Source organism: Lygodium microphyllum, chromosome 25 (assembly GCF_053477565.2).
Source record: "Lygodium microphyllum isolate KBCC chromosome 25, Lygodium_microphyllum_v1.1.10, whole genome shotgun sequence".
Classification (NCBI taxonomy): Eukaryota; Viridiplantae; Streptophyta; class Polypodiopsida; order Schizaeales; family Lygodiaceae; genus Lygodium; species Lygodium microphyllum.
Genome location: NC_141159.1, coordinates 27,899,823 through 27,915,486, shown reverse-complemented (window position 1 = coordinate 27,915,486; position 15,664 = coordinate 27,899,823). Strand labels below are relative to the sequence as shown.

At 41.4% G+C, this 15,664-nt stretch overlaps 1 protein-coding gene across 3 annotated transcripts in view; it reads right to left on the bottom strand.

Annotated features, from left to right (window-relative positions):
• Positions 1–317: 317 nt before the first annotated feature.
• LOC148014008 (phospholipase A I-like protein) overlaps positions 318–15,664 on the bottom strand; it is a 71,077-nt gene continuing 55,730 nt past the window's right edge. The window contains exons 10-18 of one of the 3 annotated variants that reach the window (XM_087667394.1): positions 7,254–7,415; positions 4,986–5,193; positions 4,707–4,843; positions 4,474–4,615; positions 4,177–4,386; positions 3,570–4,074; positions 3,138–3,354; positions 2,213–2,302; positions 318–1,266 (exon numbers count right to left, since the gene is read on the bottom strand). In XM_087667394.1, coding sequence (XP_087523520.1) covers positions 820–1,266; positions 2,213–2,302; positions 3,138–3,354; positions 3,570–4,074; positions 4,177–4,386; positions 4,474–4,615; positions 4,707–4,843; positions 4,986–5,193; positions 7,254–7,415 — 2,118 coding nt within the window. In that variant the 3' untranslated portion in view covers positions 318–819. The remainder of the gene's footprint in view (positions 1,267–2,212; positions 2,303–3,137; positions 3,355–3,569; positions 4,075–4,176; positions 4,387–4,473; positions 4,616–4,706; positions 4,844–4,985; positions 5,194–7,253; positions 7,416–15,664) is intronic. The other 2 variants (XM_087667395.1, XM_087667396.1) reach the window with 2 other exon arrangements.

Here is a 15,664-nt window from a genome sequence, read left to right as displayed (position 1 = left end):
TTAGGCTAGAGACAGTAAATACACCGACAACCACATTGGAGTGATCCAATTGAAGGTGCAATCCTTCTAACTTCTACATAACTTCTCTATTTTTCTACATTTGGATAGAAACCTATGGTGCTCAATGGTCTCTAGTGCGTCTCAATGGTCTTTAGTACCTCAATGATACCATGCTTTATGATCTAAAGTCCAAGTTAGAAATTTAAACCTTGTGTTTATATCCAATAAGATGGCTTGACAGCTGTAGGACTTCTTTCTCGTGCCTTGAAAGCATTCACACAATACACTGGTCATGCATCATGAAGTGGCATCCTAGCTCATGAAAAGCCTTTTTCTTTTATTCGTCATCAAGCAGATATAAACATATGAATAGGAGAACTGCTCGTGGCAAGCGGCTGCCAGCCAAGGAGATGTGCCTTCGTTTCTTGGAAGGTTTCGAAGTGGCTGCCAGCTAATTAGATGTGCCACAGTCCACAGTTTCGACTCCGGAAGTGCACATGCACCATCACCAACAATCATCATTTCACTCGCAATCACCATTACCGCATATCACTGTTTTGCTTCATCCTCCTGATTCGCTGCACATCACCTTGACATGAACCACCATCAAAGAAGACATCTTACTTGCAAAGGAATGTGTTCTACCACATTTTGCCATTTACTACAACTCGAGTCTTGTTACAACTGGGGGCTTCACAGGTGCTTATGCTTGGCTTATACCTTGTGATCTCCGCCCTCACTCAATGGCTGATGATACATACATCTTGTGGGCTGAAAAGGGTATTCAACAGCAAGAGGGATACACCACAGCACAGCTCTTCAGTTACTTGGGAGGTGACAGTGGTAATGCATCTTTGGATGGCTGTCGCTGGCCTGCCGCAGTGCTTGATCAGCAGTAACACCATCCTTGAACAAGGCACTGTAGAAACTGGACACAAAAGAAGCCAGTTCTGTTTCTTCTTTTTCCTGCCTCTTCACTCTCTGCTCGCATCGCTCGAAATCCCCCTCTTCCCAGTCACTATCGGGGGTATTTGAGCCTCCATCATCATCCTCGTCCTCGTCCCCGATTACAAACGATCTATTCAAGTTATCCTGGGTGAAGGAGCCAGTAGTCAAATCAATTCCTGCATTTTGCTGGGCCACTGGAAGTTCCAATGACGACGCGATCACTGCTTTTGCTCCTGCATCCAAGAATGCTTTCACCAATTGAGCCGGGGGTGCAAATCTTCCTGTGCAAACAATGATCCTTTCCCTCCATGCACCTGCCTGCAGTTAACAGGGAACATAGCTTAAATTAATGTGATTGTCTTTATGCTAAAAGATGAACGGAATGGGTTGTTCTTTAAGTGTTGGGTCGTCAAAACAGAAGGGATGATAAAGATGGACACACACAAGTTTCTGATAACTACAATAGCAAAGATTTTTTGGAGTCGGATAAATAGCCTAAAGTTAATCCTAATATAAATCATCCAAAAACTGCACGAGGGCACTTGAGCAACCCTGTCTCTAGTTGCAGGCTACCCTGGATTGGTTCACATGCTCCTAAACAAAGTATGTAGCCTATGACAATAAAACCACACACATTTCACTGCAAGCAAGGAGAAGCCATATGACAAATACGAGCGCTCCTTTCAATTCATGCAAGATCAGAATCCTGGAGGAACATTTTTGGCCCAAGAGTTTCTGTAGCCTTTTCTAAATGTACTGCAATCAACAAACAGACTTGACCAGCCGCACCAGTCCTCGACCAAACAGAATGTATTGCATCTGGCTTGATCGTGCTGAAGACTCATCCTCTCAAAGGCCACTAGCAAGCACTATAATTCTCATCAGCCACAGCAAAAGATTACCACCAATATGCTTTACATGGCCACTCACCTACCACAGTACGATCATATTAGCTTTTTGGTCCTCGTATAAGCCGAGGGTTTCCTTTCCTAGCAACATGCTACATGTGTTGGACCAGAATCTAATCCGGTTGTTCTGAGAAGTATCTTTCTATTGTTTAAAGGTGAAAAAAAGATTTGAGCAGGAGAATGTACGGAGGCAAAACAACATATACCACGCAAGTAGAACATGTCACATCTTTAATCTAGTGTGTTCAGCTAAGTGCCTACTTAGTAGAACAGTAACGTGCTATAGCAGGTGACATCCCTTTGCAATACAAGACAACACACTGCCTCGAAAGACTGTTAAAAGGAGGATAACCTACCATCCATCGCACATCTTCTGCAGTCAAATAAGCAGAAGGAAGAGTCCTTTGAAACAAATAAGCTCCAACCTCTTGATCGTCAGCTAACACCTGCAGCTTGACAAAAATTCTCAAGTTAACAGGGCTCGTGAGGAAGTATGGCACAGGCAGATGAGTTACCATCATGCATGAAATCAAAAACCACAAGAAGAAAAAACCATAGGAGGAACAAAGTGCACTGTACACTGTCCATGCACAGCACAGCTGTGTACATGCATACACAAGCATGCAGGGTGTTTTTAACTTTGTTCCCACATGCATGTAGGTATACAAATCATTTTGTATTTGCACAAGCTCGTGCGCACATGCATGACACAAGCATGAACATACTCAAATACATGTTCATGAGCACTCCTGTCATACAGGTAGACAGGGAGTCGGGACAAATGTGTTTCGTGGAAGAAACATTGGAATTGGAGGTCAGACAAAAAAAAGGAGAGATTACAGTGTCCAAGGTCAATATGTGCATAAATCATAAGAAACAAGGGGAAAGCAACAGAGATTTTTTTTAAAAGCATAACCACGATACAAATACAAAGATGATTTTTTAAAAAACCAGGGTGACGTCAAAAGCACATGGCACACTAATAAGGTGCAGCATTGCTCTTACATGTCTGTGGCTAAAATGCACATATCCAAAGCAGGCTGTATCAAAACGTTTATGTTTACAGCTGTTGCAGGTCTAGAACAAGCATGGTCATAAATACCCAGAACATTGGCTACAAAGTTTATTTAACAAAAAGACTTTTGGGCTTAAATGTGGAGGCACAAAATGTCTGTAGAAGTCTGAAACTGGATTCATGAAATCAGTTGTCCACCAGAATTTACTTCAGAGATATGGACTCTGTAACAAAACGAAACTGGCATAATCAAACAGGTTGGCAACCTGTGTTTGCCGCCCAATAAACCGATATAGAGCTCTGCCAATGAAGAATTTTGGAAACTCCGATACAAGATTGGATAGACTCGAAATCCTGGGTGTAATAGTATGCCGTTTTTTCAGTTTATTTCCAGCAGATATCCGCATGCTTGTCACAACGTTTTGCAAGAATGCATCTGCTGACACTCCTGGCTCAGCCACAGAAAAATTGTCATTTTGCCACCTGCCAATACACATGTTGGTGAAAAATTCTTTAAAATCCCTGAAATATGGTAACTGGCATAACATCAACATGGTCATAATAGTGGCTTTCTTTCTTAAGAGCCCTGAAACATGGTAACTGATGTAGCTGACATAACATCAACATGGTCATAATAGTGATTTTCTTTCTTAAAAAGGACTTTTCATGATATAGGGAAGGGAAGGTAAAAAGCATACGTAAGAATTAGACCACCAAAGTCACTTTGCAGGGCTAAATGCACAATTCCCACTTGAGGAGATTTTTGCAGTCTTTCATTCAGTAACGAAACTGGTGTAGACAGCTGTCGTGGACCTAATGGAGGAGAACTTGGTGGCGATATTGATGTTACTCGCACAAGCAACGGAGCTTGGCCACCATCTAAACTAAGTGGGGGAACTGATTCAGTGTGGCCAAACTGATGCAGGCCTATGTCAGGACTGAATAGCAGCGGGCTGCCTGGAAAGCTTCCGGAAAACAGTGGGGATGTAAATGGAGTACTGATAGAAGCTGCCGCAGTATTAGAACCTCCTCCATAACTACTGCTGAACTTTTCTAGCTTGATTCTTTGTTGAGTACAGAAAGACTCCAGAGAGCGGGTATGTGAGGAAAGCTTTATAGAGTCTGAGTTTCCCCATGCCTCTGCTAGAAACACTCTCCTCCTCCACCCCAAGCAAGGTCCAAGTTCATCCATCACGCTTTGTCCTGTAAAAACAAACCACCATCCACCCTATGAGGATCCAAGATGTTGTGTATCTAAATGGGGCAGAGTCCCACTGTATCTCAGCTGTTAAGCAGCGGCTTTACCCTTATCAGCTGTCCTTCCTTTTCCCGGGACATACATATGTCTCAACCTCTCAGCCCATTGATCTTCCTCTGGCAACGGTGGTACAAGCGAGTCACATGCTGACTGAAACACCACCTTGTTTCCATCAATGTATTCTTGAGTTGCAGCCTCCAGCTTGACCCAAATATCAGGATCGGTTTCATCCAATTCCATCCCACATCTGTCATCAACTGCAGATCCCAGCATAAATGAAAGATTAGGTTTTATTCACATGATCCAGTAAAGACTATTTTGTAAAGCCAAAAAGCATATATAACCTGGGTTAAATCGATAATATTGTATGTCTGGTATAATAGGTAACAAGGTATCTAAAGCTTCTTCCACACGCTCTACAGAACACGCACTTTCAATTAAAACCTGTCCAGTGTCCAGATAGCGCCAGCCTCCCTTTCCTCTGAGCTGCATTTGTTGGGAAAGTTACACAGGCCCAAACAAGAAATGGTTGCTTCTCTTTTCTGCAGTGTATAAACAGAAAATCTTAAATCTACACCTTGGTAGGAACATTGCCACAACCAATGGACACAAGGCAGCCTATGCGAGTGTCTGGCCATAGAAGCTGGGCTTCACGGATAGCAATAATTGTGGGATTGTTAGCAACAATAGCTCCATCTTGCCAGCGATTTGTACCTGAAGAGAAAGAATATCAATGTCAAAATCAAATATAATTGTTGTACTTCCCTATGACCTGCCAGTCAGTTGTACTACAATTGCTCTTCATGTTTTGCTGCCTTTGTGAGTTCACTTCAAGAAAACTTGAGCAAGCTTTTACCAGAAGAGAAATCGTCCAGATAATATGGTGCAGCAGAAGAGGCTCGTATCGCTTCCCAGATGCGATGCTTACAGCTACCAATAAAAGCACTTCTTCTGTTGGGGCCCGTCTGTGTGGATAAGGGGGTTGCTGTTGCAGGAGTTCCTGAAACTGATGCTGCCGGCCCTTCATTGGTCCATGGAGTCGTCTCGGGAGTGCCCACAGGATACTGTTCAAGATAATTCGTAATATAAATAAATAAGCATACTTTGCTCATCAAAAGTTCCCTTAATAGCAGTGGTCACAGGCATCCAGATGGCATGCACTACTCCCTTGTACTGTTTAATGGCCATCCTTGAGTAACGATGTTAGAAAGTTCCCGAGTACACATTCAGGCCCCAAAGCATTGTAAACAGTAAATATAGTGGTATTGTATGACCTGAACTACGAAAACCCTCTTCTGTCCATTCACCACAGATAATGAGTCAAGAATACTGCACTTTTCAGAAACAGTGCTCTTTTTCCTCACTGCTTACATGAGGGGCTGCCTCAACTCCTAAACTGGATCCTGAGAGCAAGGACAGATTAAAATTACGTTGCTCATTGAGCTGTCTTCTTGATCAGGTTTCAGGTCCAGAAGAATGTCACCATTTAGGATCATGCCATGGATAAGCAACATGAGAATCAGCAGTCATCAACAACACAGCCTGCTCTAGCTAAGAAGATGAGCTTCCCCAAAACAACAGAGAAACAGAGAAAGACTCTCCACCAACTTTGGAAAGACAATATGAAACCTGGCAACGGTTGCCTTGCACATCTTTATAGTTTTGGTCAACAACACACAAAACTGAAAAGAAAAAACATTGGGCAGTGGAGACACATGAGCAGAGTGCTAAGGTGCAAAGTGACAACCCCCTCACAGGAAAAAGACAACTTTATCCCACTCACGTCTCTCAATTATGACATCGGACAGCCCTCCTATGTTAGATTTATTTATCCTCATGTGTGAACACACATTATTGTGTAAAAGTGTGTGTTTAGGTGTGAACGCCTTTTACACCACTTAGCATTAAATAAGGGTCAAAGGTGTAGGTGGATACCTCAGCCTATATATTCAAGCCCTATCACTTGTGCTTTTATCTCATCTATCATTATCAATCTATCTTTCAATTAGTGTGTACTTGCAGCAGTTCTTTTCTCTCTCTTTTTTCATAATTGAGTGGCTACCCTGGTGCTAAGCCACTTATTTTATTAATCCCATTCACCCGGCTTCAAATCTCATTTTCTACACCTATACTAAATGACTATGTGGAATGTAGGAGTTGAACCCAAGACTTTTTGGTGACCACTTGTCAACTTAACCAACTGAGCTACATCCGTTTGCTCTCTTTTTTTTTTCGTAATCCGTTTGCTCTCTCTCTCTCTCTCTCTCTCTCTCTCTCTCCCATAGAGTTCCATCCACCATAGCTTGCCAGCCACATGCAAGCTCCATACCCAATAGTGGCGTTAGAGCAAGTTCAATTTCAGCCTCGCCTATGGCCGCCAAAACATTCTATTGGTTCTCTTTGCATGTCCGTTAGCCTTGCTCACCGCTAGTAGTTGTCTCATGCACAAAGCCTTCAATAGAAGAAGAAGAGGAAGAAGAAGAAGAAGAAAAAAAAGAAAAAGTAGAAGCGCAGCCCTACTGTGTTGAAACACTACCCAATCGGTCAAAAAGGGTTGCCACATGTAACGCCTCTTATTGTTGCAAGTCTATTCCCTATCGCGTCACCTCCAAACGTCTTGACTCTTGTGATAGGATTGCCAAAATAGAATCCACCTTCTTTGAAAGGACACGTGTTACTAAAATAAATCTTTACAAGGATATCATTGTGTAACCAACATTAATAAATATAAGAAGAAGACAAATCATGAGCTATGGTCAATGGTCATTCCACATACGAGGTGCAAAGCATGAAAGTTAAGCCTTAAGGAATCCTAATAGACAATGCATTGTCCAAAAGGATTGTTGCTATAAGAGGCTCAAAGAACAAGAGTCAAGGGCACCTACCAGAGAACGCAATGGTCAATTTAAGGGGAACAAATATTTGTGCTGGGTGGAAAGAACATTACACTCACAAGAAGATTCCACAAATTACTTGGAGTTCTTTCCACTAAGGTCCTGGCATTCAACTGATATATGCAAGTTTTGTGTCCCAACTTCAATTTCACTTGTGCGAATTCAACTGACATAGACAGCAAGAGCTTGCACTTGATATGATGCAGCACTTAGATGTGGCATGTTGATACCTGATAGTTTCGAAATACAAATGGTTGTGCTGGTGTAACGCTTACAAGTGATGACACAATGAAAACCTTTGGACCACCTTTCACTGCAGACTCTATCAATAAGTCACCATCTTCTTCAGCACACATTTCCTTCAGCAAACGCTCAAACTCATCTGCATTGTGCTGCAAACCACAACACCTAATAAGATCCAGAATACAAAAGATCTACTAATGAAAGAATCCAAAGGTCTACTAATCAAAGAATAGATAAAGTGGTATTTCGAAAAATACGGAGAAGTCATTATTTTGTGTCAGTCAGCCTTAAGCGCAATTAAAATAGCATGGACTAAGCTTCAGGATTCTCTCTTTACCTGCTTCTAGAGAAGTGGAACATGACATATTGATGGTATATGAGAAGGCAATGGCACACTACTACTATCAAAACCAATGACAGGAAAAGGAGCAACATAGAATGAACTTTGACAAGCCTCAAGCTTTTGTCAGAAATGCCAACCGTAAATGAAAGAAGGAAAGTCATCAAAGGAGATGTCATTCGACTTTGGTGCAAGAAAAGGCATTGGAAAATTGAAAACATGCAAATAAGTGGTAAACAAAATATGGTAAAGCTGCTTTTAGATCGCAATGTTACAAAAATACCAACTGAATGGCTGCAAGCACAAAACCTTTGAAGTTTTCAATGAAAATGCCAATAAGTAGAAGTTCCTTATACGCACTAGCTTTTACCCCAACGTAATGTTAGAAATATGTATGCTACTTATAAAGTGCTATTGCGGTTTCTCTCATGGAGCACTTGTAGTGACTCCTCTTTGGTCTTGCCCTCTCAGGTCTCATCCCACTTGTAGCCCATATAAAGGCAACATTGTTTTGCACACCACACATTGTGTACCACACTCAATGTTCACTCACGTTTGGTTGGTACTTCACTCTTAGCTCCAGCTTATTGTGAGTGTTCTTGATGCCCCACTTTGAGGCAACTCTTCTGTGATCTCCATCATTATTGAGTTGCTTTCCATTTGTCCTCATTGCTCTAGTTTATGCTTTACATTCTCATATTACTAAGTGCATGATCTTATGATATTGTACACTCTCTCTCTCTCTCTCTCTCTCTCTCTCTCTCTCTCTCTCTCTCTCGTGAAGATAAGTGAATTAAGTAGTAAGTATTTACATCAGACCATTACTACCAAGACTTTAACATAGAAAAATCACACGGAAAGTACAGCTGGAGTAGAGCAAACAATATCCAGCCAAGGAGCAACAATAGAAGAGATCTGCCATAGCACTAAACCACGAACACCGGCCACATGATTATGGATGCCCGATACTGAATAAAAAATAAAAGCATTTCGAGTATGCCAAATATGCCACAGGGCTGTCCATCTAAGGAAATGGAAAAGGCAAGAATAATCCGAATGCAAAGAAGACATACATGACATCTTTCCCATAATCCATGAACGAGCTGATATCCGGTGCTGAGTCGCCGAGGACCACACGCAAGAAATAAAACTCCAAATCTGTCGAGCAACAAGGCAAGAGACAAAGAGATGAAGCAATGCCTCATCCAATGTAGTGTTGAATACACAAGGACTAGCAAAGATCTTTCGAGCACGCAGCACATCCCCAGTTGGAAGACCCCCAAAAAGTAGCATCCACAGGAACACTTTACCCTGATACGGAACCTTAGACTTCCAAAGCTAGATAAATCTTTTCTACCACTTCTTTTTGCTATCCCGAATATGCCATAATTTATTAACCTTTCCAGTGACCCATCTCTTCACCTCCACCATCTGATGATATTTAGCTAACCTCTTCTCGAAATCATCAGGAAGCACAAACATCCAATCATGCCATGGAGACAATGGCTGCAAAGCAAGCAAAGGAGAGAACCTCTGAAGACTGACCTGTATGGACAACCAAATGTCACGATGTCCACGAGGCACCGGAAAGTGCTAACAAATACGTCGAAAAGAATAAAGGCAGGGCTGCCCAAGAATAACAACATCAAGGATTGCCTGCAACCCCAAACGAGCCATCCGATTAAACTTGTCTCGCTGCAAATCTTTATCAAGCCAATCCAACAACCTGGAGGAAGCTAGTACTTCTCCTTGCACCAAATTCTCCTCCTTACGAATATTAGAAGCTGCAAAACTAGCATCTCCTGCCAAGATGCAATCAAATGAGAAAGAAGAACAGATTGCGAGACCTTAATAGGCCTTGTGTAATTAAGCGCATGCTACCATGAGACATGCCAGTCTTTTCTTAAAATATTTAGCAATATCTGAACAGGGATGACTCTATACACATAGAGCTTGCAAAAGGGCTAGCCTCAAAGCAACCATATGCAAATTAACATCCAACAAAGTTGCACCTCCTATCCTTTTAGGAGTAGTCACATGCTGCCACGAAATCCACACTTGTCCCAAACGATTGCCTTTCTTTTTCCACAACATAAATCGGATAGGCTCAACCAGTTTTAAAAGGGACTTCTTAGTCCAAGAAAGCAATGGCACAAAAAATGATATCATACTGATCATAATGCATTGAACAACTTTAATTCTAACATGAAGAGGCCAACCTTGAGATTTCCAGTACATGAACCTATCATGAATCCGAAAAGACATCCAATCCACCAAGGCATAGGGAGCTACATCCACACCAATAGGATATCCCAAGTCTCTAGTTATATTTCCTTTTGAGATCACAATTCCATACCAGCCCAAGCCCTGCAGATCATTCTCCGTATAGGAGAGCAATGTAAATTTATGAGTATTAACATGAAGTCTCGATGCCATAGCAAAAAGATTCCACGCCACCATTGCCCAATTAACATGAGTGCGATCAACCTTAAGGAACATAAAAGAATCATCTGTCAAAGATTGACCCACAAGTTGGGTACCACTGGGAAGAGACAAGCCAACAATCTCGCCTCGATCAGGCAACTTATCCAACAATGAGAGCATCGAGTGAGTGACTAAAGCAAACAGCAAAGGGCTTAGAGGGCAGCCTTGCCGAAGAGACCGAGATGAGGCAATTTCCTCCATAATCCCTCCATTAAGTGCAATACAAGCCACATCGCCACTAATGGTATCAACAAGAGAAATCATGCGAGGACCGAATCCCATGGTAGACATTAGTTGCCACAAAAAAGACCAGCTAACATGATCAAATGTCTTCTCAATATCAAGCTGAAGCATAACAACCTGCTAGCCTGAAGCTTTGGCATAATCAATTCCCAATTGAACATTCAAAATGTTGTGCATTATATTCCGACCTTTAATGAAACCAAATTAAAGTGGATGAACCAGGTGCGGAAATACTTTATGCAATCTATTCGCAATGATTTTAGAGAAGATTTTATATAAAAAACCCATAATAGAAATGGGTATCCATTGTTTTAAAGAGGTTGGAGAGGGAACCTTGAGCAACAACCAAATGACAACAATCTTCCAATCTGAAGGCATTATACCAGAATTCCAAACTTGGCTGACACAAGCGAGTTAAAGGGTCCTTAAGCTTCTCAACATGGGCTGAAAACAGCTCATTAGGAAGCCCATCCCAACCATAACTTTTCCTTCGAGGCAAGTGGAACAGCACTTCTTCCACTTCATCCTCCATTAAATCCACCCATTCTAGTTTGACCTGATTACTAACCAACTCACAACTATATCGGCGAGCAGAGTGAATAGCATCAGAAAGAATCTCTTGCGGATCCAACAAGGACTTATAAAAGTCAACACACATCCGAATGATGGAAGCAAGATTAGTCACCATAACACCTTGCTCATCCATCAAATGCACAATATTTTCTCAGACATATTTCAAAGTGTAGACGATCAAAGAATTGATGGGATTGACAATTATTATCATGCAAAGCTTCGGCTTTGGCCAATAATTTGTATTTTGCATATTCCTCCTCCTGAAGAGATTAAACTCTACTTTTCAACCAAGAACGATAAGTATATCTGGGTTATGATGGATACATCCAGAACCACATGTCCTTTTTCAAAGACACATCTGCTAGAGCATCCCAAGCCTATCGCTAGGGACCATCCATGACCAACTGCGGAGAAGTTGCCTGATCCCCAAATACACATGCTTTAAATCACCCATGACAAAGCCTTGACGAGCCATGGCAAGGCAGTGCAGGGAAAGCTAACAACCTCCCCGTGCAATAGAAGGAGCATACACGCCCACCAGCCACAAAACCTCTCCCTCATATAGAATTTCCAAAATCACAAATCTACCGCGAGGGTCCTGAGAAACCAACGATGGTTGCAAGGAAGATTTGATAGCCAACATAACTCCAGATTCATGTGGAGCATGACCACTTAAAAAGACTGCATAATCCTTATATACATTTGCCAAAGCATACTGTTTATGCTCCACAACACAAGAAACATCCCAATTTCCAACTAACACAACTTTCCACAACCAATACTGCTTACTACTTACTGCCCGAAGAACTTTCCACAACCGACATTGCTTATTGCCCGAAGAAATACCTTTCACATTCCACAAAACAATTCTCATGATAAATCACAACTGAGAAAAACTACTAAACCACTGCTTTCCATTTCTCTTTTACATCAATAGCTTTAGCTGCCTGGAATCTCTCCATCTCACTTTGGATTACATCTACAAGATCTACCCTCTGCAAACCAGCAATCTAAGCACGAGAAGGAAACTGTTGTTGCTGTGAACAGAAAACATCCCGAGGAGACACAAGCCTCCCACGTGCATCAAAGCGCAAAACAGAATCAGAAGTCCCCTTATCATCCACTACCAGTGCACATGAAGACTAAGGTTTCATACAAAACCCTCTACCTCTGCATTGAAAGGTCTGAGTGATAGGGTGTGGCGATGGGTGGGTAGGAGTTAAACGAGAGAGTACTTTCATATCATGGTTACCATAAATACAATGATCCCTAGGTATACTCAAACGTATTTATGGTGACGTTTGAGCATGGTTACCATAAATACAATGATCACATTGTTGAAAATCAGCATACTTCAAAGACGGTAAATAACCCAGGTAAATAACCCAAACGAGAGAGCACTTTCATTCCAGATTGACTCATGTGTCCCAACCAACTATCCCACAAAGAAACACTTGACTACTCAGTTATGGCAACAACATAGTCACACATACTAGATACATGCAAAGGATACAAAGTATCACTTTTGGACCCCTTGGCAAAAATGCAGGAGCCCTTGCATATTTTCCATTTGCTATCCCCAAAGGTGGTGTGATAGCCTTCATCATCTAGTTGCCATGTGCTTATCAAACTCTTCTTAAGCTGATGTACATGTCTCACATTATGCAAAACAAACACGGAGCCATGTTGAAATTCCAATTTCACACTGCCAATGCCTGCAATCATCACCATCACTGTCATTATCATGAGTGACTACATAAACCTCTTCTATTTTCACATTGCTCTTTTTGACAGACTGGCTATCCTTGTTTTCAGCCTTGTTGGTTTCATTGTTTTTGTTTTTGCCCTTCTCTTTCTTCAGTTGAAAGCAATCCCTTTTGTAGTGCCCTTTTTGTCCAATTGCAAAATTATGGGCACCCTCAAGTTTCTTAATGTGCAAAAGATTACTATTGTCACTGTTTCCAGTCATAATTTGCAATCCCGAATTGACTAACCAATCACCAAAGGCAAGCCCAAATATAACACAAGTGACCACAATGCACAAGAGTACCAACCAGCATGAAAATCCCAAGATTGCAGAAATTTCAGATCTGCAAATGAATTTTCAGAGTTAAAAAAATGCAAAAGAAGCCTCTGACTCTGCAAATACGGGGATGATGATGTGTCGCTTGGAGCAAGGAGACAACGTCGAAGAGTGAGGAGCCTTTGAATCTGCAAACATAGAGATGATAAGTGGTCCCTCGAGTAGGGAGACATCCAAAGAGGCCTCCGAGTCTGCAAACGTAGGCCTAACTGTCGAAACGCAAGCAACAATAGCCTTTTAAATCTAGCGCCAGAGCTGGAGGAGGAGGTCACCAACAATAGAGAAAGCATTAGGATGTCAAGCGCAAGGACAAGGCCTGGAGATGATGACGCCAACTGTGGGAGATGATACTAGGTGATGGAGGAGCCGCCCAGACAAACGTACACAAGGAGCTGATGCCGCCTAGAGGAGAAGGAGCTAATGCGAGGCTGCAGATGCTAACACTAGGAGTTAGAGTGCTATTGCCAAGGCATGGATGATGACGCCAACTATGAAGGAGAAGTCTGTAACTATAAATGCAGCCCTATGGATGAAGGAGACTGGCACTTGGCAATAGGAAGGGGTGGTGGAAGGAGAGAAGAGAGAGAGATGATGGGTGATTGACAGAATGAATTAATGGTGAGTAGACGGTGTCATATATACAGGCACATACTGCCTCGAGTCTTGCCCACTAAAGTCTCTTGAGTGGCACTCTAACTCTCTGAAAAGGCCCTAGAAAGCCTTTTTGGGAGTGGAAACGAAAAACAAAAATAGAAATGAAAAAGGGATATCATATGAAATAATATGGTTTCTCAACAAGCACGCCATGCACTAAGAGCCTGATTTCATTGAGAGTAATCACACTTGCAACTTGATTCCACACCCTTAACTAATGCTAGGTCATTTGTATTCAATTGATCTATATGACCAAGTACTAGTTAATGGATCCTCAATAAGCACAAAGAAAGGCTTGTTGCCAAGGAACAAGCTCGTCTAAAGTCTCAACCACCATACTTGGATCACTACTATTCAAATTGTCATTGTATTCAATGGCCATTGTCAAAGACCTATCTATGTCAAATCATCCTTCCTCAAGGGGGTGCTTCTAAAGGAGATATAGTTGGAGCCACCACCGAGTTTCTTTATATAAGGTTCAATGAGACACATCTAATCACTTGCATTAACCTCTTTATAGGAGCAAGTAAGCATCATGGGCTTAGTATTCTTTCTTTAGCAATGATTTCAAAAGATGTAACTCTGATCCAATCTCTAATTGTCGATTGAGGTCAAGTTTTTGATCTTATTGTCAATATTGTTAACACTTGAATAAACCTCTTTATGAGACGAAACAAGCACCTTGGGCTCAATATTCTTTCTTCAATAATGATTTCAAAAGATATAATTGTGATCCAGCCAATATACATCCTCGTCAACATTGTCATGTAGCGACCTCTTCTATTTACTTGTGCCCACCCTTAATGCTTTCATATAGAGACCTTTTCTATTCCATTGCCATGCAATTTTGCAAATTCTCCAATTATTACAAGACACATTTATATCACCAAAATGATAAATGGGCTTAATGATATAACTAAAATGGACTCTTATTCTAGTACATCCCTAACTCTTGGCACGATGACCATTTCACTAGCACTGAAAGATTTGGCACTGTTGCATGCACATGGTACAAGGACAAGTCAAAAGGAATAAGGTGCAGCACGAAACTTTCATTAAATTGAAAGTTTGCAACTTAGAATTGAGTTACATTAAAAGTTTCACCCAATGAGAAGCTCATTTGGGGCACTTAAGTTATTAGGCAAGCCTTGAGCTAAAGTTTTATCCAATGAGTAGCTCACTTATGATAAATGATTAAGTCATTAGTTAGCCCTTAATCAAAAACGCGATCTAATGAAGGACCAGCAGGTTATTCATTGCACAATTGATATTGGCTCTTTGCCGCTCTCGTTTTCTCTCTCTTTCTCTCTAATTTTGGAGTAGGCCAAGTTTAGAGAGTTGTATCAACAAACGGAGATGCGTGCTTGCTGATTTTTTCACAATGAACAACAAGAGGAGAGTGTTTTGCAGCCATCCCAAGGTGTTGGACAGCTGGGAAACAATCTCTTTGTTCTCCTTTCTCTCTCTCAAGATGTGCAAGACCTGCTTTACAGCACATCAGAATTTAGGTTTCTTGTTTATAACAAATCAATGCATAAGTCATTTTGGGTGTGAAATTGCTTGTTGAAGACATTCCAACCAAAATCCCCAATTTTTCCCCTATTTTGGGTCGCCAAATTATTGGAGATTCAAGGCAGACATCAAGAAAAATGTATTTAGACATGCACATCTGATGTTCAGCCACTAAAAGCATTAAATTCAGCATCCAATCTCAAGGCAAATGAATGTCAAAGATTAGGATTTATGGACAACAAGTTTACAAGTTTGAATTACTTCAATTTGACAATGTATTGAAGGTACATTGGTAAAGGCAAAGCTCTAAATTTGACATATCAGATCGGTCTAGGACGACTAAGATTTGTGCGATTTCCTCATCGATTGCAATGTGGCAACAACGAGAGACCATGGATGCATTTCCCAATGTCATGTTGGCCCACATTGATGTTGGGAATAAAGGGCCACCGTGCCTTTTATATGTGCACAAGGGTGAATGCACCCTTAGCATTTGTACTTTACATCTA